The sequence below is a fragment of the Eublepharis macularius genome, chromosome 2, assembly GCF_028583425.1.
Source record: "Eublepharis macularius isolate TG4126 chromosome 2, MPM_Emac_v1.0, whole genome shotgun sequence".
Lineage (NCBI taxonomy): Eukaryota > Metazoa > Chordata > Lepidosauria > Squamata > Eublepharidae > Eublepharis > Eublepharis macularius.
The window spans coordinates 149,042,620-149,064,312 of record NC_072791.1 but is presented as its reverse complement, the minus strand read 5'-3'; the positions used below and the strand labels follow the sequence as shown (position 1 = coordinate 149,064,312).

The 21,693-nt window shown below is 44.7% G+C and overlaps 1 protein-coding gene across 2 annotated transcripts; it reads left to right on the top strand.

Moving 5' to 3' along the window:
* Positions 1–19: 19 nt before the first annotated feature.
* SMTNL1 (smoothelin like 1) lies at positions 20–20,637 on the top strand. 2 transcript variants are annotated; one of them, XM_054970493.1, is made up of 9 exons: positions 20–212; positions 6,246–7,121; positions 8,035–8,170; positions 9,386–9,440; positions 10,016–10,183; positions 12,322–12,424; positions 18,219–18,370; positions 19,484–19,690; positions 20,299–20,637. In XM_054970493.1, the coding sequence occupies exons 2-8, from the start codon at positions 6,309–6,311 to the stop codon at positions 19,626–19,628; spliced, it is 1,572 nt and encodes a 523-aa protein (XP_054826468.1). In that variant the 5' UTR covers positions 20–212; positions 6,246–6,308; the 3' UTR covers positions 19,629–19,690; positions 20,299–20,637. The 2 variants fall into 2 exon arrangements, with proteins under 2 accessions (XP_054826468.1, XP_054826469.1); XM_054970494.1 differs by lacking the exons at positions 12,322–12,424; positions 18,219–18,370.
* The last annotated feature ends 1,056 nt before the right edge of the window (positions 20,638–21,693 follow it).

Below are 21,693 nucleotides of genomic sequence, written 5' to 3'. Positions count from 1 at the left end.
TCAACAGAGTAGTAAACAATGAGAAAAGTGGTGCTGGCCTGGTGGCGGGGGGAGAAGGCAGCCTGCGAAACGGCCAGGAGAAGGAAGCTTGAACAGGAGACAGCAAAGCAGACAGAGCGAAAAAACAAACCATTCAGTAGGTGCTGCCTCATTTCCAATGTTCCATCTTTCACTTGCAGTCATCAGTGGGACCTGTTTGTGTACGTGTCTAGGTAAGTGCTTATTCCTCAGATGTGCCGGGATGGCCAGATTGTGGCTCCTAATTTGTTTTAAGTTCCAGCTGGTTCGAGTCTAGTTCCTGGACAGTGAAGAGAAGTAGAGCTGGAAGGAAAATCTTCACTATTATTGCACAGTACAAGTATAATGATTTCTCAGACATACAGGAAAGGGCAAAGAAATCCAGGAATAAGTACAGAGCCAAAATATCTATGTGAGTTTTGCTACGAAACAAGTAGATGAAGTTGGCTGGGAGCTGCTTAGAGCTGGTTCCACATTTATGGTCCAAAAGACTGACAAAAATTTAACAGGCGAAGCTTTTCTTGTGTAGAGATGTAGTGAAATAGAAAGATGCACTTGATGAATTTTTGCCCATCTGCCAATAATTAAAAGAACAGAAGAGAAGCAGGAAAAGCTTGTGGGTCTCAGCGGAAGTATTTTGGAGTATGACTCAGGCTCAAACATGTTTGTTTATTTATTTATACTCCACTTTTCTCCCCAGTAGGGACCCATTGGGTTTACAACATCTTCCCTCCACCATTTTATCCTCATGACAACAATCCTGTGAGGAAGATTATGCTTAAAGGGAGAGTGACTCCCCGATCCTAACCTAGCACTCTAGCCACTACACCATACTTGTATAAAGCTGGTGAGGAATCTTTAAATCACTATTAGATTCTAAATACCCCCTCACACACACTGGCAGATCAAGGAAATGCTGTTTCTTTTATATTTGTGTGGGAGAGTAAGGCTGTCAGAGACTAAGAACGCCATCCTAAGTGGAGTTATATCCTTTTAAGCCCATTGACATCAATAGATTTAGAAGTAAGTAACTCTGTTTAGGATTATACTGTTAGGTTGCTTCAACGCTAGCTGCTCAGTCTAGGGGAAGGGTAGGATTCTCACTGCATAGATGCTGATTCCTGTCTGAGGGACGCCATGCCATTTCAAACACAGAAAGGATGTTTCAGGCTGTTGATTCACAGTCAGCCTCTGAACTGAATGCGTGCCTGCAGGAAACGCAAGGCTGGAAGAATAAGGGGCATATAACGTTGGGACTGAGCAGAACTGGAAGAGTCGTGAGTGGGAAGAGAACACAGCTGGCGTAGCAGAGGCTGACTAAAGGAGGTTGATGTTTATAAGGAACCAGGGGATGTAGCTCAGACACCTTTAGTTTCTCAAACAATAAGGTTTATTGGACAAATAGCACCTCCTTCTAGCTAGAAATTTCCTGTCCCTTTGTTTTTTAGCTGCTGCATAAGACCTTCCTTCTCCGAAAGTGACAGAACACTTTCTAGAATTCATCCTTTTAGGGCCATTATAAGGATGGAATACCAGTGGCTCGCGGGCGGGGGGGGGGGCTGCTAAAACTGGGGCACTTGGAAAGTCCATGAAGAAGGCATGAAGGGCATGAGCTAAGGACCATCATTTGCTCAAGTGTTCTGGGCAGGCTGATCTCTCCCCTTCTAATGCAAATGTCGAAGAGTATTTTTAGCAGGTGACATGCCCGCTCACCTGCCTCTTCTCTTCCTACTTGCCTACTGCACGTTTCATGCTTGAGTCACTGGATGTTCCTGGCATTTGTCAACAAGAATTATTTAAAGATTATTTACTAGGTGATAAGAAAGGAGGGGGCAGAGCCTGACCCTTTTACACGGTCTTAAGGGTTCCATGTACTACTTCAGATAAGATGCTGCTTTAAATGGTTTTGAATGTAGTAGTTGACATAGGTTCCCTTGATAGGTTTAGCCTTCTGTGTAGCTCTGCCTTTTTCCAAAGAAGGAAGGATTAAAATACATATTTAGAGACTCTACACTGAGCTATATTTTGGGCCTCCACATATTTCTGAGTGATACTATTTCCTTTGCCAGTATTCAGACACACAGCAGGACACGCTCAAAAGTAGTTTCACTTCCACAGGAACCTTTTAAGCAAAAAAGTTATCCAGCTTTTACAGCCTAATCTAAAATTCTCATGCATTTTAAATTTTCCTTCCAACTGAACACTTTAACACTGCTGTAGTACCTTGGGAAGGAACCACGGTTTGAGTAGCAGGAAAAAATTAAAAACAGTCCAGTACAGGGAGAAGGGTCTTTTTGCAGATTTTGGTGTATGTTACTTTCAGGGATGCCAGATAGAAAAAAGCCTCGGACCCACCAGTTTAAAATTTGCGTGCACACTCCTGAACCAAGCATGATGATGTCACTTCCCTCACTGAGGGGCCGAGTGCCAGAGCGAGGCTGGCTCAGGCCATGGTAGCACTTCCTTCTCTTGCCTGGGCCAGGTGTCCAGTATTTTGATCCTATTTCCCCTGGACAGTTCAAGAGAATACCAGACTGTCCGGATGAATACCGGACACCTTGCTATTTATAATAGAGCAGGGCCCTCAGTTTGATCCTACTGGGTAGCTTTTGTTAATATAGTTACAGCATTTAGAAGTAGAGGGTTTCCTTTTTATCTTTTTGCCTCAAGAAAAAGGCAGATTGTTATGATAGTACCTTGTAGAACTTTAAAGATTAACAAATTTTTGTTCCACTACAAGTTTTTCTGTATTAGAGCCCCCTTTCTCAGATGCATGTGGTAGGTCATACACACACAACCAGAGACCTGCAAAGACCTATGGGGGCATTTTATTTTCCCTTCCACCACTATTTCCTCTAGGGTTGCCACTTGCCAACTCCAAGTTTGGAAATTCCTGGTGATTTGGGGGTGGAACCTTGGGGGCAAGATTTGGGGAAGAGAGGGGCCTCACCTGGTACTTTTCTAAAGGTTTATATTATAACAAAATGGTTTTTATAAAAGAACATGACTGTGAACAACACCACTGTACATAGTATGTATGATGCGTTTACTGCATGCATTATCTTACTACCACTACTTTATTTTTATGCTTATGTAATGCCCTTTTCTGCTTTGTTTAACATATTGTGTCTAATCCATTCCTTGTGTTGTTCCAGACTGCTGTAATCCTAGTCCTATCATATTGCTTATCAGATGTCTCATCCTATTGATTGGATTGATTTACACATTTGCCTTGAGTCTCAGTGAAAAGAGATGCTATAAATAATATAAATAACATAAATAATAATATAATACCAGACTCCTCCCTCCAAAGCAGCTATATTCTCCAGAAGAACTGATCTGTATAGTCTAGAGATCAGTTGTATTTCTGGAAGATCTCTAGGTCCAGCCTGGAGGTAGGCAACTCTAATTTCTTCTGTTCCTTCCCTGAAAGCCTTCATAGCCTCTCCCATTTTCGTCTCATCTACCAGCCAACCTACCATTATCTACCTCTCTGTCTTCAACTTTTCCTCCTCCTCTCCCACTGGCAGTCTCTTCTTAAGAAAACACTGCTGCACAGTGCTGTCTGCTAGTGTGGGCCAGGGCCAGTTGCACAGTGGGGAACCTGTAAGGAATTGTGGGGGATGCCTTACTTTCCCGCGTCTCCCTCCCACCCTATTTCCTCTTTCCCTCCTCCTGATAGCTCCCATAGCTTAAAATTTCTTTGCTTCTCTCCCACTCACAAACCAACCTACCTTTTATCTGCACCACACTCTTCAACTAGGGTGGCCAGATGGGTATGGACCCTGGGGAGGGGGGGATTACTTTGTGCATGGGTGCACTTCCAGGGCAGCATGATGACATCACTGCAGGAAATGATATCATCACACTGACCACACTTCCAGGTGCAACACCTGGGCAGCACCACACAGCCACAGGAGACTACTTGAGCACCAGGGATGGCTGTTAGCTCCTGGGTGCTGCTCCACAGCCACAGGAGACCACCTGGTTGCTTGGGATGACTGGCCACTGCTCCATAATGGCAGTGGCGCCACACAGCCGGAGGAGGGGAGGGGAAGAGACCAGGCATCTGGTTTTGGGGGAACTTTTTTCTCAGACTGTCCCCCCAAATACCAGACAGTGCTGGTGAAAACTGGACATCTAGCAACCGTATCTTCAGCTATATTTGTATTTATTTACTTTGTATATACAAAGGGTTTTCATGTGGTGGCGGGCAAACTCCTGGAGATTTGCCCCCTCATCCGCTGATCGCTCAGCAATCGGCAGGAGGGGGCAAGCTCCTGGAGGTTGCTTGCTACCAGCAGGCACCTCAGGAACGCGACCACATGTGTGCTTCCAACCGGTGCAGCGACATCACTTCTGGAAGTGATGTCACTGCGCTGACTGTGGGAGCATTCCCGCGCTTCATTTGGGGCTGATTTGGGCCCCAAATGGGCCGAATTGACCCTGTGCGGAGCACGGGAGCGCTCTCGCAGCTGGCATGATGATGTTACTATTGAAAGTGACATCATTGCATCAGCCCTGGGGTGTGCACATGCGCATGCACATGAAGAGGATCCTCATAAGCAGTAAGAGGTAAGTGCCAGCTCTCCCTACCTCCCAGCAGGAGGTGAGAGGGACCTGGCAACCCTATATATACCCCACCTTTCTCCACAATGGGGTCCCTAAAAGGCTTATATCATTCTCCCTTCATTTTGTCTTCACAACATCCCTGGGAGTTGGTTTAGGCTGAGACTGTGTGACCACTCCAAGGTCATCCCGTGAGTTTCTACAGCAGAGAGGAAATCCACATCTGGGCTCACAGATCATAGTCTGAAACACTATCCACTATACCACACTGGCTGCTGTTGAATAGCAGTAAGCTGCTAGACCTGGCTAAGTAATGCAAGTCATGCAGTAGCAAGTCACCTGGTGGTCACTGCCAGTCCTGGTCCCAATCAGCATGTGTCTGAGCATGTGTGATTGGCCCAAAGTCACACAGTGAGCTTCCATGCCAGAATGGGGATTCAAACCTGAGTCTCTCAAATCCTAGTCTCATAGTCTTACTACTAGACAATACTCACTCTCAGCTTTCCCCCCTTCCGTACTTCCTTTCTCAGAGGCTAAAACAGGCTTCCTCCTCCCTCCTTGACAGAAACCAAGGCTTGAAGGCAGATGATATTGTTTTGCCTGCCTAGCAACCCACCACAATGGCTGATACAGAGGAAATTCATTTCTTAAAGATACATGTAGTGCTTCTCTTATGGGGGGGGTATCCCCCCCCAATGTATTTTGTTTTAGATTTCAGATTTTTCTGCAAACCTAGAACTTTTCTCAGGTTTGGAGAAATATCAATCTGTTTCTTCACTGGTTAGCTATCTGCTATAAATCTTGTGCCCTATCCAAGAAATTCAAGCAAACTTGGCTATAGACAATATATTGTGCTATATGTGGTAGCTGAAAGCTGATAGACGGGTGAATTCAGTGGGTTTTCAGGATAATACAGTGCTTATAAGTCCATCAGGGAATTCTTCGTAAAATCCAAGGAAGAATTCCTTATCATTCAAAAGTTCATACATGCACATACATCTCCTGATGACTGTCACATCAGTTGATGGTTTTCATATGTGAATAGCATCACATACCTAACAACACACATAAATCTTTCATGTATTACATCAAATATACAATGCTTTTCAGTTTGTATATTCCACTCATACATACATTGGCCAGTTATCAAATATGCAGTAATTGTGCAGAGAAATCAAGTGTAGGTTGCCAGTTCCTCACTGGAGGTAGGTGATCCCCTCCTTCCTGCAGCTCCCCCCACCACTGCTCACCTGACTAGCAGGGGGGAAGGCGCAAAGAACCAGCTAGCTGCATGCCCTCCACCCAGAACGCACACAGCCAAAATAGCTATGCACATTCCCGAATCCCGCAGCATTGGAAAATGACATCATTTCTGGCACAACATGGAAGCAGCAGGTCATGCCAGGGGCTGGTTCTCTAAAAATCAGACCCAGTTGGGACAATTTTTTAGAGAATTGCCCCCCATTTTCCAGCAATGTGGGAGCGATGTAAGTACCCACCACCTCCACACCCATCAGTTTGGCCCCCAGGGATCTAGCAACCTTGATCAAGTGTTACACAATAACCTGACATCACCAATAGTTGTATCAACTGCATGAAGGAGTAGAGGTTTTTAACAATTTTGATCATTTTATTCTTTGCACTCTTTATCTTTCCAGAACTGGAGCTAGAAGTGGCCGTCTGCTTCATATTCCACTGAAAAAACAAAGAAAGTGGACGTCATGGAAGCTGAAGGCACCAAGGAGCAGGGGGAGGCCCAGAAGAGTGATGACCTAGGGCAGACAGAAAACTCAGGGGAGGCTCAGGCAGAAGCTCAGACAGAGGTAGGGAAAGCAGAGGCCGCTGAGAATGAGGCTAAGGGAGAAAGTGAGGCAGGGAAAGAAGAGGCTGCTGGGAATGAGGCTAAGGGAGAAAGTGAGGCAGGGAAAGAAGAGGCTGCTGGGAATGAGGCTAAGGGAGAAAGTGAGGCAGGGAAAGCAGAGGCCGCTGGGAATGAGGCTAAGGGAGAAAGTGAGGCAGGGAAAGAAGAGGCTGCTGGGAATGAGGCTAAGGGAGAAAGTGAGGCAGGGAAAGCAGAGGCCGCTGGGAATGAGGCTAAGGGAGAAAGTGAGGCAGGGAAAGCAGAGGCCGCTGGGAATGAGGCTAAGGGAGAAAGTGAGGCAGGGAAAGCAGAGGCCGCTGGGAATGAGGCTAAGGGAGAAAGTGAGGCAGGGAAAGCAGAGGCCGCTGGGAATGAGGTGAAGGGAGAGGGTGAGGCAGGGAAAATTGAGGCTGCTGGGGGTGATGTGAAGAGAGAAAATGAACCAACAGGAAAAGCTTTGGGTGATGAGGAGGGACAGGAACCTGAAATTACAGAGAAAGTGAAGGGAGAAAGGGAAATCAGCCAAGGAGGCCAGGCAGAGATTGAAGATAAGGTGGCTGTGGGTGTATCTGGAACAGAGCCCAAGGAAGAAGCTTATAGAAACCTAGAAGAACTGCAGAAGGAAGAAGCAGCTGACACCTTGGAAAATAATTCCAGCATCCTCCGCAGTGAGGTAGGAGCCTTGTATATTTCTAGTTATAATCATACTTGTTTCCACTTTTTTTTCCTGCGTGTCATCCGTATCTCACTACAGATGCTAATTTCTGCTCTGATCAGCTACATTGTACCTTTACATCCTGACTCCTTTCGTCACTTCACCCCTCCCACCTCCTGAATAAAGGGACAGGGATCTTCATGCCTCCCTGTATCTCCCTGTATCTTTGAGAGCTTTGACTCTCAAAAGCGTACAGCCTGAAAATATTGTTGGACTCTGAGGTGCCACTGGATTTAAATCCTGCTGTTCAACTGCAGACCAACATGGCTTCTTACCAGAAACTATCCTCCCTTAATGCTTCCTATATACTGACTACAATTTTGCTTCCACTTTGTTGTGCATTTGTTTCAGACTTGCTCAGGGTACATAACTCTTTTTAGATCTGTAGGCAGACAGGCAAAACATTTCTATATACACTCCAGTCATATGCATCTTGCTCCCTGATTTATCTCACACACTTAGCTTATTTATGCCAGTTCCTTTCCTATATTGTACACAAAGGCGCACACACATTCACAACTCTCTTGCTTAATGTGACAGGAAGAGCTGTTATTCTCCAAGTCAGATAACAGAATGGAGATGTTGCAAGAGGGAATTTATTCATATACAGTTCTGTAAACATAAGCAACTCATATTTCTGTCTCCTTCACTTGTATGCAGTGTCTTTGTAAACACATTAGCATAACCCTTGTATCATAAGAACTCAGATACCAGGTTCCAAATTGTTTCTGGGAAATTTTTGATACATGACATGGTTAGACATGTTCCGGAAAGGGCTTGCTTACCTGCTGGTAAGAGAATTAATGCCATTCCCAGAAACTTATTTGGACACAGTTAATGTAGCTTGGTCTCTTCTGTCTCACGTGCACAGGGCCGAACAGGCAGCACTTCAGATGAACCCCTCTCACCAGAGCCAGGGGATGAAGAAGAGTACTGGCCAGAATTCTCTGCAAACTCTCCCGAGGAAGGCCCAGAAAGTCCCACAGGATTCAAAAGTTTGGAGAAAGGTGAGGAAAATTTAATTCAGTCCCTTGAGAATGCAATTGGTGGTAGCACAAAATACATGAAGATTATAGTCAGAGTTAATATTCTTGACGGATTACATGGAACGCCAGCTGATGTGGTGTTTGGCAACTAGCACAGAATCTCGAGGATCTCAGCTTTCATTGTCCAAAAAAAGAAAGCTCCTTCTTACTTCGGAACTAAAAACATGCAAGCAGTGCTTTCAAAATGCTCTAGCCAGTGTTTGGGGGGCAGTGCTTCTTCATGATCTCCCCCAGTGATGTTTCCTCATGGCCTTCACTCACATTCCTCTAAAGGAGGTGCAGCGGAGCGGCAAGGTCCCTGCCATTTCTGAAAGCGCTGATAGAGAAGATCAGGATAGCATGATATTTCATATTTAGGTTGCTTCAATGCTATTTTATTTTAGCCCAGAATATTCATTCGCTTAGTTTTTAAAGAGAATTTAAATATTGTTGTGAACCTCGTGCGTTCCAGCATTTGTGTGTGTGTTGTTTTCCCATCATTTTTTCCTGCATTGTGACAACTTATTTAACATAAAACTCAGATTTATGCCAACCTGTCCAAAGAGGTTTCCAATGGCTTTTATCCCTTAAAATTTCCCTCCTGATTTAAAGTTGGTTCTGTTTATGTGACTAATTAATTAGTTCCTCTTCACTTGTATGTATTTCCTGAATGAGTTATTGATCCGCAGGAGGATTACTGCTTTTTTTTTGTTGCCAAAGTAATTATTACTTTTATTTTTAAAAGCACTATTATGAAATTACAATAATGGAAAGTTAAATGTTACATTGGATGCAAAGGGAAAATAATATCTAAAGATTTCCCGTCCAGAAAAAAATAATTAAGGATCCATTCAGGAATGCCATGGCCACCATGAATTAATTAGTAGCACTTAATTAAACACAGGAGGTAGAGCTACTCATGGTGCAAGAACAAGTGTAATAAAATGTAAATTGCTGAGTACACTAAGATTTTTGCCGAGACTTAATTTACTTCCAAATAAACATAAAAAGATATTGCCAGCAGGATGAGCATTGCCAATTTTTTATTGGAAATATAGCACTATATAGTATGTGCTCTATTCCACTTTTGATTGTGGAATACTAATCCTTCAGCAATGCAAAAGAGTCATAGTGTGGCAGCATCCTTGATTCCAAAATGAGATATTTCACCATACAACTTTATGCAATTTTTTCTAGGTGGCACCACTTCAGGCACAACAGCTGCAGAAACTGCTACTGGGAACACTACCAGGTGAGATAAGATGCTGAAAAGGACTCTGGCATGTGGAAAAGGAGAAATGCACAGATAATACAAAGTTTAGTAGTGATTGTGGTGATAAAAGTTATGAGCAATAGCTTTGGCTACATTTCCTCCTTTTTTCTGGCTGACAGTTTATAATGGTAAAGTCCCAAAGTACCACCTAATAACAAAGTAGAACCAGGGTATCAAACTATTTAGTAATGAGCGGATTTAAATTGTTTCTGTTTAAACTGTTTGAAAAAGCTTCAGTGCAATTAAGAAAATAAACCCCAGCAATGCTTACTCTTGACCTTGGCAGAGATGCAGAATAGAAACATGACCATAGTACTGAACTCTTAGAAACAGGAAAAGTCTGCAACAACGATACCTGGGACTGGCAATCAACAGAAATGATGGGATATGTTTTCTGTATATTTGAAGTGGCCAGGAAGGATTGCCTTTCTTGGCAATCGTATCTGTCTCTGCTCCTTGCATTTTGAGAACCACTGGATTAGGAGACTGAGCTCAGGTCACCTGGCTATCACCCCCTGTCCAATCCCTGTTTCTGACTTGCTTTGGATTCCCAGCACTGAAGCAGCCTCTCAAGGGAATCAAGAGCAGCACCCTGCAGCTGAGGGAACAGCCCCTGCTAAGGAGAAAAAGAAGAGGCCTGTATTTGACCGAAGGGAGCTAACCAGACCACGTATGCCACCCAGAGCTCAGTCCCGCAAAGCCATTGTGGAGAAGTTTGGAGGGTGAGTTTGTGTGTGGCCCTTTTGATGTTTCCATGAGTTTTTGGACCTTCTGTGCAGCATGAACATGCCTCTTCCTCTCACAATTACTATGTTACTTGCATTTATAGGAGCAGAATTAACAGCTGAATTCCATGTACATGGAAGTAACTCTTCTGAATTCAAGGGGGTTTGTCCCAAATAAGGCGCACAGGATAATAATCTTCATTATGGCAAAAGCTTTCATGAGCCAGAGCCCACTTTATCAGATTCTGTTACTATGCGAGGGCAGGAAGACAAATGTACCTTAAGTGTCCATGGGAGTGAACCTACTTTTACTTTGGTCCCAGCTTCACACTAGTATGGCCTGAGTGTAAAGAAGAAAACCTCCCATCTGTTACCTCTTGTTGCAAAGTGCTACTGGCTTTGATTCTAACACCCAGTTTAAAGGAATAAGCAAAGGGATCTTTGACAAAATTTGAAAGAAGTACTGAGAACATGAGCATGGTGAAGTCAGAGATAGCTTTATTGAGGGGAATAAATAGTACACTCAAGAAATCATATCATCAGGGTTGCAGCATTACCAGTACTAGAATGCCCATTTTAAGATGCCTGTATTACAGACACACACAGTGCAACATGTGTATCTTAAGGAGAAGGCAAGGGGCCAAAAGTAGTAGAGCAAGAGGGGGTGAAGCAGCAGGAGGGCTTATCACGACCTAACTGTGCAGGTTCCGGGCAGAGTTCTAGATCCCCAAAGAGGAGCCACAAACATCTGGGCAGCCAATAATATAACAAAAAAGCCGGAAGAGAAAGTGTAGCAAGGCTGAGCATGGCCTCGGCAGAGCCTATGTATATTGTTGGGGGCCAAAGCAGTAATACAGACAACAGTCCAAGTAGAAATCCAGAGGGAAAGAGACTCAGGGAAGCTCACTGCATGAACTAACAAGACAATTTGTGTACTACCACAAGGGGATGGCCACCATCAGAAACACACACTTTAGCTTAGATTCTGACCTCAGTTTTAGGGCTTGGAGCTTGAATAAAAAATTTAAGGTGACTTTTACCTGGTCTTGAAGAAAGGGGAGAGAAATCCAGGTGAGCTGATATGCACTGTAATAGGCCAAAGGTGTAAAAAAAAGGAGTCTCTGCCTCCTGGAAGTATTTCCAAATAAGGGAAATGGTGGAAGTCTCAGGATAGGGGGCTGTATATCGGAGGCAGCATTATTAGTTACCTCATTAAACTGGGATTCTGGGGAAGATTACAACTGACCAGTGTGAATAGGAAACTTTTAGCCAAGGAAGCTAATGGGTATCTAATATCAGTTAGCAGGGATTTCAGTGCAACAGGATAATATATCTGGATTAATTACTGAAAGGTCCTGATTAATGGTCTGGGGCTAGATAAGAGAGAGGCTTGTTTCTGTCAGAAGCTGCCATTGCCACTAATGAGCATGATTAGATCAGTGTGAAGTGATGATGGATACTGCTTCTCTCTCTGCTGGCCTTCAGTTTTTGTTTTGGAAAGGGGCCAAAACTCATTTTCTGGATCCTGCATAGCATGAAGAAGAGCTGCTTTCAGAGCCAACATAAAGGAGGGCAGAGAAAAGCCAACAAAAATGGCATCTCAGAGACAACAAAACACAATTCAGATCTAGCCATGAAAACGTTTGCCACAAAAAAGTACCACAAGACTCTTGCTTTGGCTATAACAGAATAACACTACTACCCTAGAATTTTGTTTTATTAAATCAGACCACATTTGTGTACTGACAGATGTGCATTCTTTCTAGATTCAGCTAGTTTTGGGGAGGGGTATGCAATCTAAAAGTATTGGTGAGTTAAAAGGTGCTTTTGTTATGGATTATATATAGATTGATGTGTGTTAAAGATAACAACAAAGTCTGTCTTGTGGAGACTGGTCAACAGGTGGGGATTAGACTGGATATGAGGCACTGATCCTAAATAGCTGGAGTTGAATGTCTCCAAACTGCTGGTCATTAGAGAAAGATAAATGAATCAAGTACAGTAATTTAGAATTTGTAGATCACAGAGTTAGAGGAAAGTGCCTTGTTTCATTTGTTAAGTATCAACCTCACTCTTGCTTTTGATCTTCCTATATCCTTCTCTCTCTCTCTCATACTCACTTTTCCCTCCCAAAGGGCAGCAAGTGGTCCTGCCCCCAATATTAAGAGGATGGGAGGTGCAAACACTGTGAAGAACATGTTGCTGGAGTGGTGCAGGGCCAAGACTCGTGGTTATGAGGTAAAAAAGTCAAAATAAACTGTAAAGACAAGAGTTCAGTACACACCTCTTCCCAAGTGCCCCTCAGCTCATAATCTAGAATCTTTGGCTTGGCTTTACATAATGTCACAGGCATCACCAGTTCTAGGCTCAGAGGTCATCCAGAAGCACATTCTGCCATGTTTCTGGTCCCAGTATGGGTAACTCAATAGATACCAGTGAGTTGTCAACAATGACGAAGGCCTGGATGGAGAATGGAGTGGGTAGGGGTGTGCAAGCCAAAAATTTTCGGCTATAGCCGAAAGTAGAAAGCCGAAAGAAGATTCTCTATCGTTAAAGCCGAAAGCCGAAACAAGAATCTCTTTCGGCTTTCGGCTTTCGGGATTCTTTCGGCATTATTTCGGCATTCTTTCGGCTTTTTTCTATGGGAAAATGCCTCCGTCTTCCAGGACGCCTGGAGGAGGCATTTTCCCACCGAATAAGCCCAAAATTGGTGGGGACCTTCCTCTAACCCTTCTCTAACAACCACCCAAGTTTCAGACAGATTGGACTTTGGGGGGCCATGTTATGGCCCCCCAAAGCAGGTCCCCCCATCCTCCCATAAGAAAGCGAAGGAGCAGCATATTGTTAGCATGCTGCTGCTGATCTTTCTTCATTATTTCCTATGGGGAAAAAATGAAGAGGCAGGCTTCCTTTGCCAGGGGTGGCATTTTGCATGCAAAATGCCCCCCAGCCCTCAGGGGCCCTTCTCCCACCCCTCCTCCCACCCCCCACCAAGGCTCAGCCTGCTCCCACTTGGGGGGGCCATTTCATGGCCTCCCCAAGTAGGTGCTCTAATCTCTACCACTGACAGCTGGGGGAGGCTTGTGTTGCCAGGGGTGGCATTTTGCATGCAAAATGCCCCCCAACCCTCTGGGGCCCTTCTCCCACCCCTCCTCCCACCCCCCACCAAGGCTCAGCCTGCTCCCACTTGGGGGGGCATTTCATGGCCTCCCCAAGTAGGTGCTCTGCTCTCATCTCTACCACTGACAGCTGGGGGAGGCTTGTGTTGCCAGGGGTGGCATTTTGCATGCAAAATGCCCCCCAGCCCTCTGGGGCCCTTCTCCCACCCTTCCTCCCACCCCCCACCAAGGCTCAGACTGCTCCCACTTGGGGGGGCATTTCATGGCCTCCCCAAGTAGGTCCTCTCAGCCCCTAAAGTCCACCCCTTACAGCCCCACACAAACCCAATTCCCCCCCAGCTGCCACACACAGACCCAAATCCCCACATTAGCCCCTCACAGACCCAAATCCACCCCCACCTGCCCCACACCCATAACCCCAGGAACAGGCTGGCAAAGGCCAGCCCTCTCCCTTTGTTCCCTATGCTGGGAACTTCTAAACTCTCTTTCCCTGGGCAATTCTGCACAGCCCAGGGGTGCCACAATGGTGGGCACACTTCTGAGTGCCAGCTGGTCCCTGTGAAAGAGCACCTGAACCACAGACACCCTCCCTCAAATTCCCCCACCACCTACAGAGATGGCTGGCCAGCCAGCCCCATTGTTCCCTATGATGGGAACCAACTGCACAACAAAGAATAAAACAAGAACAACACAAAATAAAGTTTTAAAAAAATTATATTCTCCCTTCCAAAGTACAAGAAGGCAAAGCATTATGACACATTACACCAGCAGTCCCCCACACAGAAAAATTAAAACAAAACTCACTTAACATCAGAGAATCACAAAGCATGATTCCTGTCAAAAACACTTTATTTCTTGAACAGCTTTAGGTTACACAGCAGGGGGGAACACCAAAGGGCATGGCAGCACTATCTTACACAAAAATAACACAACTCACTTAACATCAGAGAATCACAAAAGCACAATTCCTGTCAAAAACACTTTATTTCTTGAACAGCTTTAGGTTACACAGCAGGGGGGAACACCAAAGGGCATGGCAGCACTATCTTACACAAAAATAACACAACTCACTTAACATCAGAGAATCACAAAAACACAATTCCTGGCAAAAACACTATTTCTTGAACAGCTTTAGGTTACACAGTAGGAGGGCACAACAGGGCATGATAGCAATGTACTACAAAAAATAATACAACCCACTTCACCGTTTTTGACAGCAATTGTGTTTGTGTGATTCTCTGATGTGAAGTGAGTTGTGTTATTTTTGCGTAGTACACTGCTTTCCTGCTCTGTGGTGCCTTCCTACTGTGTAACCTAAAGCAGTTACAGAAATAAAGTGCTTTTGACAGCAATTTTTTGGGGTGATTCTTTAATGTGAAGTGAGTTGTGTTATTTTTGTGTAAGATACTGCTTCCGTGCCCTTTGGTGTTCCCCCCCTGCTGTGTAGCCTAAAGCTGTTCAAGAAATAAAGTGTTTTTGACAGGAATTGTGCTTTTGTGATTCTCTGATGTTAAGTGAGTTGTGTTATTTTTGTGTAAGATAGTGCTGCCATGCCCTTTGGTGTTCCCCCCTGCTGTGTAACCTAAAGCTGTTCAAGAAATAAAGTGTTTTTGACAGGAATCGTGTTTTGTGATTCTCTGATGTTAAGTGAGTTTTGTTTTAATTTTTCTGTGTGGGGGACTGCTGGTGTAATGTGTCATAATGCTTTGCCTCCTTGTACTTTGGAAGGGAGAAAATAATTTTTTTTAAACTTTATTTTGTGTTGTTCTTGTTTTATTCTTTGTTGTGCAGTTGGTTCCCATCATAGGGAACAATGGGGCTGGCTGGCCAGCCATCTCTGTAGGTGGTGGGGGAATTTGAGGGAGGGTGTCTGTGGTTCAGGTGCTCTTTCACAGGGACCAGCTGGCACTCAGAAGTGTGCCCACCATTGTGGCACCCCTGGGCTGTGCAGAATTGCCCAGGGAAAGAGAGTTTAGAAGTTCCCAGCATAGGGAACAAAGGGAGAGGGCTGGCCTTTGCCAGCCTGTTCCTGGGGTTATGGGTCTGGGGCAGGTGGGGGTGGATTTGGGTCTGTGAGGGGCTAATGTGGGGATTTGGGTCTGTGTGTGGCAGCTGGGGGGGAATTGGGTTTGTGTGGGGCTGTAAGGGGTGGACTTTAGGGGCTGAGAGGACCTACTTGGGGAGGCCATGAAATGCCCCCCCCCAAGTGGGAGCAGTCTGAGCCTTGGTGGGGGGTGGGAGGAAGGGTGGGAGAAGGGCCCCAGAGGGCTGGGGGGCATTTTGCATGCAAAATGCCACCCCTGGCAACACAAGCCTCCCCCAGCTGTCAGTGGTAGAGATGAGAGCAGAGCACCTACTTGGGGAGGCCATGAAATGCCCCCCCCAAGTGGGAGCAGGCTGAGCCTTGGTGGGGGGTGGGAGGAGGGGTGGGAGAAGGGCCCCAGAGGGTTGGGGGGCATTTTGCATGCAAAATGCCACCCCTGGCAACACAAGCCTCCCCCAGCTGTCAGTGGTAGAGATTAGAGCACCTACTTGGGGAGGCCATGAAATGGCCCCCCCAAGTGGGAGCAGGCTGAGCCTTGGTGGGGGGTGGGAGGAGGGGTGGGAGAAGGGCCCCTGAGGGCTGGGGGGCATTTTGCATGCAAAATGCCACCCCTGGCAAAGGAAGCCTGCCTCTTCATTTTTTCCCCATAGGAAATAATGAAGAAAGATCAGCAGCAGCATGCTAACAATATGCTGCTCCTTCGCTTTCTTATGGGAGGATGGGGGGACCTGCTTTGGGGGGCCATAACATGGCCCCCCAAAGTCCAATCTGTCTGAAACTTGGGTGGTTGTTAGAGAAGGGTTAGAGGAAGGTCCCCACCAATTTTGGGCTTATTCGGTGGGAAAATGCCTCCTCCAGGCGTCCTGGAAGACGGAGGCATTTTCCCATAGAAAAGCCGAAAGAAAGCCGAAAGAATCCCGAAACGTTTCGGCTTTTTTCTTTCGGCTACCCGAAACGTTTCGGCATTCCCCGAAACGTTTCGGCATTCCCCGAAAGAAGCCGAAACACTTTTGTTTTGGCATTCTTTCGGCATTCTGAATGCCGAAACGCACATCCCTAGGAGTGGGTATAGATCAAAACATGTCCTGTTGGCATGCTTTAATAATAACAACAACATTTGATTTATATACCACCCTTCAGGACAACTTAATGTCCACTCAGAGCAGTTTACAAAATGTTATTATTACCCCACAACAATCACCCTGTGAGGTGAGTGGGACTGAGAGAGCTCTGAGAGAGCTGTGACTGACCCACAGTCACCCAGCTGGCTTCAAGGGGAGGAGTGGGGAATCAAACCCAGTTCTCCAGAGAGTCCTGCCACTCTTAACCACTACAGCAAACTGGCTTTCTTAGCTACTCTGGGGTGGACACATACAAACAAACCACAAGTCATTCTCGTTGGATTTTCTGTAGTTTTGATCTGCACTACTCATTAGCACAGTGACCTCTCCTAACATCCCAAACTCTTCCATCTGGTGTTCAGTTTCTTCCTGAGAACTAGTGCAGCTAAGAAACAGCTGTGAACCAGGAGTCCCCAGTTCCATTTTCACCCTCACCAAACCATACTCTCTCTGCCGGGCCCCATAACCTTCCATCTTAGAAAAATACTTATTTTATACAGATTATCAAGATACTTGTATGTGAAGTGCTTTGAACATGCTAAAAGTGCTACATAAATGCTTTTGTCTTTTTTTTGAGTTAAAGTAGTGTAACAAGGATGTCCCTCTGGCTATGATGATACAGCCTGCTTGTCTATCACGCTTAATTTGTGTAATTCGTCAAAATAGTTATCTCGTACACATGGCAACATCAAAGCAATGCAATCTCACAAAAAACCCCAAAGTTGACCAGGAAAAGAAATGCTATAAACCAGAGTTATGATCCTCTCCACCCTGAAGTGAGTCACAATGTTTGATTCATAGGATTTCCATCCACACTTCTTTTAAAAAAGATGATGACGATGATAATTTATATACCACCCTTCAGGACAACTTAAAGCCAACTCAGAGCAGTTTACAAAGTATGCCATTATTATCCTCACAAAAAAACACCCTGTGAGGTGGGTGGGACTGAGAGAGCTCCTAGAAGCTGTGACTGATCCAAGGTCACCCAGCTGGCTTCAAGTGGAAGAGTGAGGAATCCAACCCGGTTCTCCAGATTAGAGTTTCATGCTCTTAACCACTACACCACACTGGCTCTTAACACTGGCTTTGTTCTAATTAAAATGATCATGCTAATTGGAACATTCATGCATCTTTTACTATCCACAGTTCTGGGCTTCTAAACCTTAAAAACATCCCATCAATGGGCAAGTGAAGGAAAAACTACTTGAAATGCTATTTAGCTCTAACATTCTTGGGTGGACACTGAGTAATTCCAGACATCTACCTGAACTTTGTACCTTTTGCTAAGCAGATATGCTACTTTGTATGCTGCAGTATTAGCAACTGCTGCATCCACCTATTTGTACTGCAGTCTTTTTAAAGCAAAAGATCTGTGTGGGACAACGCTATCACCACAACAATGCCCAGATTGTCTCAGGACAGATGCAAATGCACAGAATTTCCAATCAGCCAGCAAGGTATAGTACTAGTGTGTGGGGTTTGGGTGTACAGCTCCCCACTCAGTGTTGATGCTCCCTGGGTGGCCAAGGGGTTTTCATACTGTGGCCTACCTCTCAAGACACTTGTATTTTTTTTAAAAAATGAGGCAACTCCTAAAAAGGTTGGAGGAATGGTGTGACTCAACTTTAATGTACAACAATCATGATGATGCAGTAAGAAGTGTGTGTTGCAGCTGCTGCGTGAGAGAGCACAAGGACAATCAGCAGCTGATCCCTTCCCCATTAACCTTTCTTTCTTGTTCCCAGCATGTGGACATTCAAAACTTTTCCTCTAGCTGGAGCAGCGGGCTGGCCTTTTGTGCTCTCATCCACAAATTCTTCCCAGATGCTTTCGACTATGCTGCTCTTGACCCTGCAAAGCGCAGAGAAAATTTTGCCCTGGCCTTCTCCACTGCCGAGTGAGCACTCCTCCCAGTCCGAGACCCTGGGACAGCACAACAACGAGGACAGGTTGGGGGGGGGGGGAGAGATGATCCACACTTCACACTGTGCCCCGACTACACTGGGACTTGCTGCAGTAAGAACATAAAATATGGAAGTGTAAAGTGGGCCTTTAAATATAGTGGGCATGAGCTGGGAAGCCATACCATTTGCTGTTTTTTGGCTCATGTCTGCTGACTGTCTCCAAGTTCTTAGGGGACACCACATATCTCCCTGTCACACTTAAAGTGTATACTGTATCAAATATGAGTCAAACCCTGGTGTGCTTACAGTGTTTCGAAAAGTGGTAATCCATGCTGAGTTTTGTCCTTCAGGTACTAGGTTAGCCTTGACAGGAGTGGGCTCAAAGGCTTATGGAAAATGAAATTCCTCTAAACAGCCAGCAGAGGGACCTATACTGGAAGAGATGGCAGCTGTTAGAAGGAAAGGCATGGTAGCAAGACCATCAAAACTAGCTGTAGGTGCCTTATCAGTTGATTCTCCCTGAGGACTCCAGTAAGTGACCTCAATGGCCTCTGAAGTGCAGAAGACCTCTCTTTATCTTTCTTGTCCACTTGAGGAACATTAATGCACAACTTATTATCTATTTTTATTTTCATTTATATTCTGCCATTTTCCCCAATGGGAGCCCGAAGCAGCTTACATCATTCTCCTCTCCATCTTTTTCTCACAACAACCTTATGAGGTAGGTTAGGCTGAGAGTATGTGGCTGGTCCAAGGACACCCAGCAAGCTTCCATGGCAGAGTGGGTAATCAAACCTAGGTCTCCTAGATCCTAGTCTGTCACCTTTATACCACACTGGCTCCAATATACATTGGGCAAGAACTTTTTTTTTTACTGTAGGTTTACTTAACAAATATTGGTTCTCATTTTAAGCCAGCCTCAAATGGCAAAATATCCCTGTTAGTGGTATCTCTTCCTTTACATATAACCTCTTATGGTTAGAGAGCACCCTCTTCCCTTCTATCCTCTTACCTATTTTTGCATTAAGAACTATGTCCCACAGATGACTTGCAGACTCAGCAAGGCAGCAAACTAACCTGACTTCTCTTTAACAACCTTCTCCCAGGAAGCTTGCAGACTGTGCTCAGCTTTTGGATGTGGAGGATATGGTGCATATGAGTGTCCCTGATGCCAAATGCATCTACACCTATATCCAGGAGCTTTATCGCAGCCTGGTACAGAAAGGACTGGTGAAGACAAAGAAGCAGTGAAAAGCGATGGCAGGTTTATACCAGCCAGCCAGCTGGAAACTACAGAGGAAAGTTTGGGACAGGTAAGGGGGCTCTATAAATCTCATCACCAAGGAAGAGTATCACAAACATTAAGACACCATCCTGTGGAGGATATGGGATGGAGGTAGAGCATCTCTCTACTCAGTTGTAAGTTCCCTCAGTAGAGAATTCTAGTCTGCATGTAGTTATGGTTAAAACAGAAGTTTAAGAAGAATGCCAGCTATGGAGCAATGGTTTAACCAAGAGCTGGCTCATACAAGATCCAGGAGCCTTATCAGACCTTTACGAGTCCTCAACAGTGGCCGTAGCACTTCTATCACCCAACTTGCTGAACCAGCTCGAGAGCTGGAAATGGTATCCTTAGGTGGGTAAACTGGTTCACCAAATACCAGGGTAGCAGCAGCTAGGTGGGGCATGACTTAAATCATGAAAACACCACAATAGAAGAAAACAGCACACACTCCTATCTCTGCCAAACAACTGCTTTTAACATTTGAAAAAAAATGCAGAGGATCCAGTCATGGATCTCACACCATCTTGTCTGATTTGCCTCACAGCTTCACCATTGGAAGGTATACTTGGAAATATCTTGCTCTGCAAACTGTAGGAGAAAAGTTCACATGCAGGATTTTTTTTTTGTCTGTTCCAGAATACGTCCTGGGTGAAGCCCTGTCTCCATTCTGTGATTTCCTGCACACAGCACTAGACTGAACAGCAGTAGATTTTCCCCTGTTGTGCTGAAGTCTAGAACACAGACACTTGATCAGTATATATGCCTCTGAGATACTTAGGGAAGAGATTTCCTGGTATCACCTTCATGACAGAGGCAATAATCTCCAAGTCTGACTTCCATGAAAGCAAAAATGACATCTGTTCCAAGCAGACACATCTTAGAATGAGCAAATCCTCTTCTGCAGCAGCCTATCCTCCCAGCACTGCTTCTTACAGAACACTTGTATCTATTAAAGCAAAAATGTTGTGAACCAAAGCAACTATGCTGTATTTGTGAGAGCAAACAATTCAATACCTACATCTCCCTTTCTCTCTAGTAGTGAGAATACCAGGAAGTAAAATAACTATCCTTGGAGATATTCCTCATAAGGACAAAATAATTATTTACAACTACAGAGTAATATGCAACTTTACTCAGAAAGTAAGTCCCATTACATTACTGCCCTTGGCTAAGGCTGCACACTTCAGCACAATTACTAGAGTACATCTTGATTAACTATGATCAAACACATCTGGGACTGGGCTATGAGGATAATGTGCTAGAAATAAGTTTAACTGTAAGAACTATTCAGCAATGAGGCAAACTCATTGCAGGGAGTGTGGGATCCTCATTCTTTCCAAGAAAAGGCTGAACAAACATCTGCTTATGACATTTTGGGAATGGGATAATAATAATAGGCTGTCTCGGTGCAGGAGCTTGGAGGTGTTGATCTACTCCATCTCCACCAACTACAGAATTCTATAAAAGGACTTAAAAGAGAGCCACAAATTGTATAGTATCAAACAGGTTTTAAAGGAGGACAACAAATACATACACAGAGGAGGGGGGAATGAGAAAACTGGGCCCCTTTTCACAATATTTTCCTGTGTGCGTATAAAAAAGTGAGTGAACATACACACAGAAGATTCACTTTATGCATCAAATAAAATATATTTTAATCTACAAGAGTATAAACTAATAAATTTGGAAATGTTTAGAGACTCCTTTTCAAGTATAATGGGAAGCTAGAAAAGCTGCAAACAGTTACTGAAGAGCATATTCTGCTGCTTCATTTCTAAACTTAAAGCACTTAAGCATGTACAGGAATCAATCTCCCTAGATATCTTTCATCTAAGCCCAAATGTGTGTGTGCGAGTACTGAAAGAAAGGTTGTAAACATAAGTGTTAGCACTAAAAATACTTTCTGGAGCAAAGCTCTAGGATTCCTTGCTCAAATCAAGCCCTAGTATGCTTTAAAGCCTGAGAATGGTCCTTGACATTGATGTATGCTCCGTATGACCTTGGGCAAGCAAAGCACGTTCTGAGTCTTTA

Bases quoted from the DNA above. Each gene is read 5' to 3' on its own strand.
- SMTNL1 (XM_054970493.1), top strand. From the start codon at position 6,309: ATGGAAGCTGAAGGCACCAAGGAGCAGGGGGAGGCCCAGAAGAGTGAT. The intron at 9,441-10,015 runs GTGAGATAAGAT...TTGGATTCCCAG, and splicing joins GCTACTGGGAACACTACCAG to CACTGAAGCAGCCTCTCAAG. The intron at 18,371-19,483 runs GTGAGCACTCCT...ACCTTCTCCCAG, and splicing joins CTGGCCTTCTCCACTGCCGA to GAAGCTTGCAGACTGTGCTC.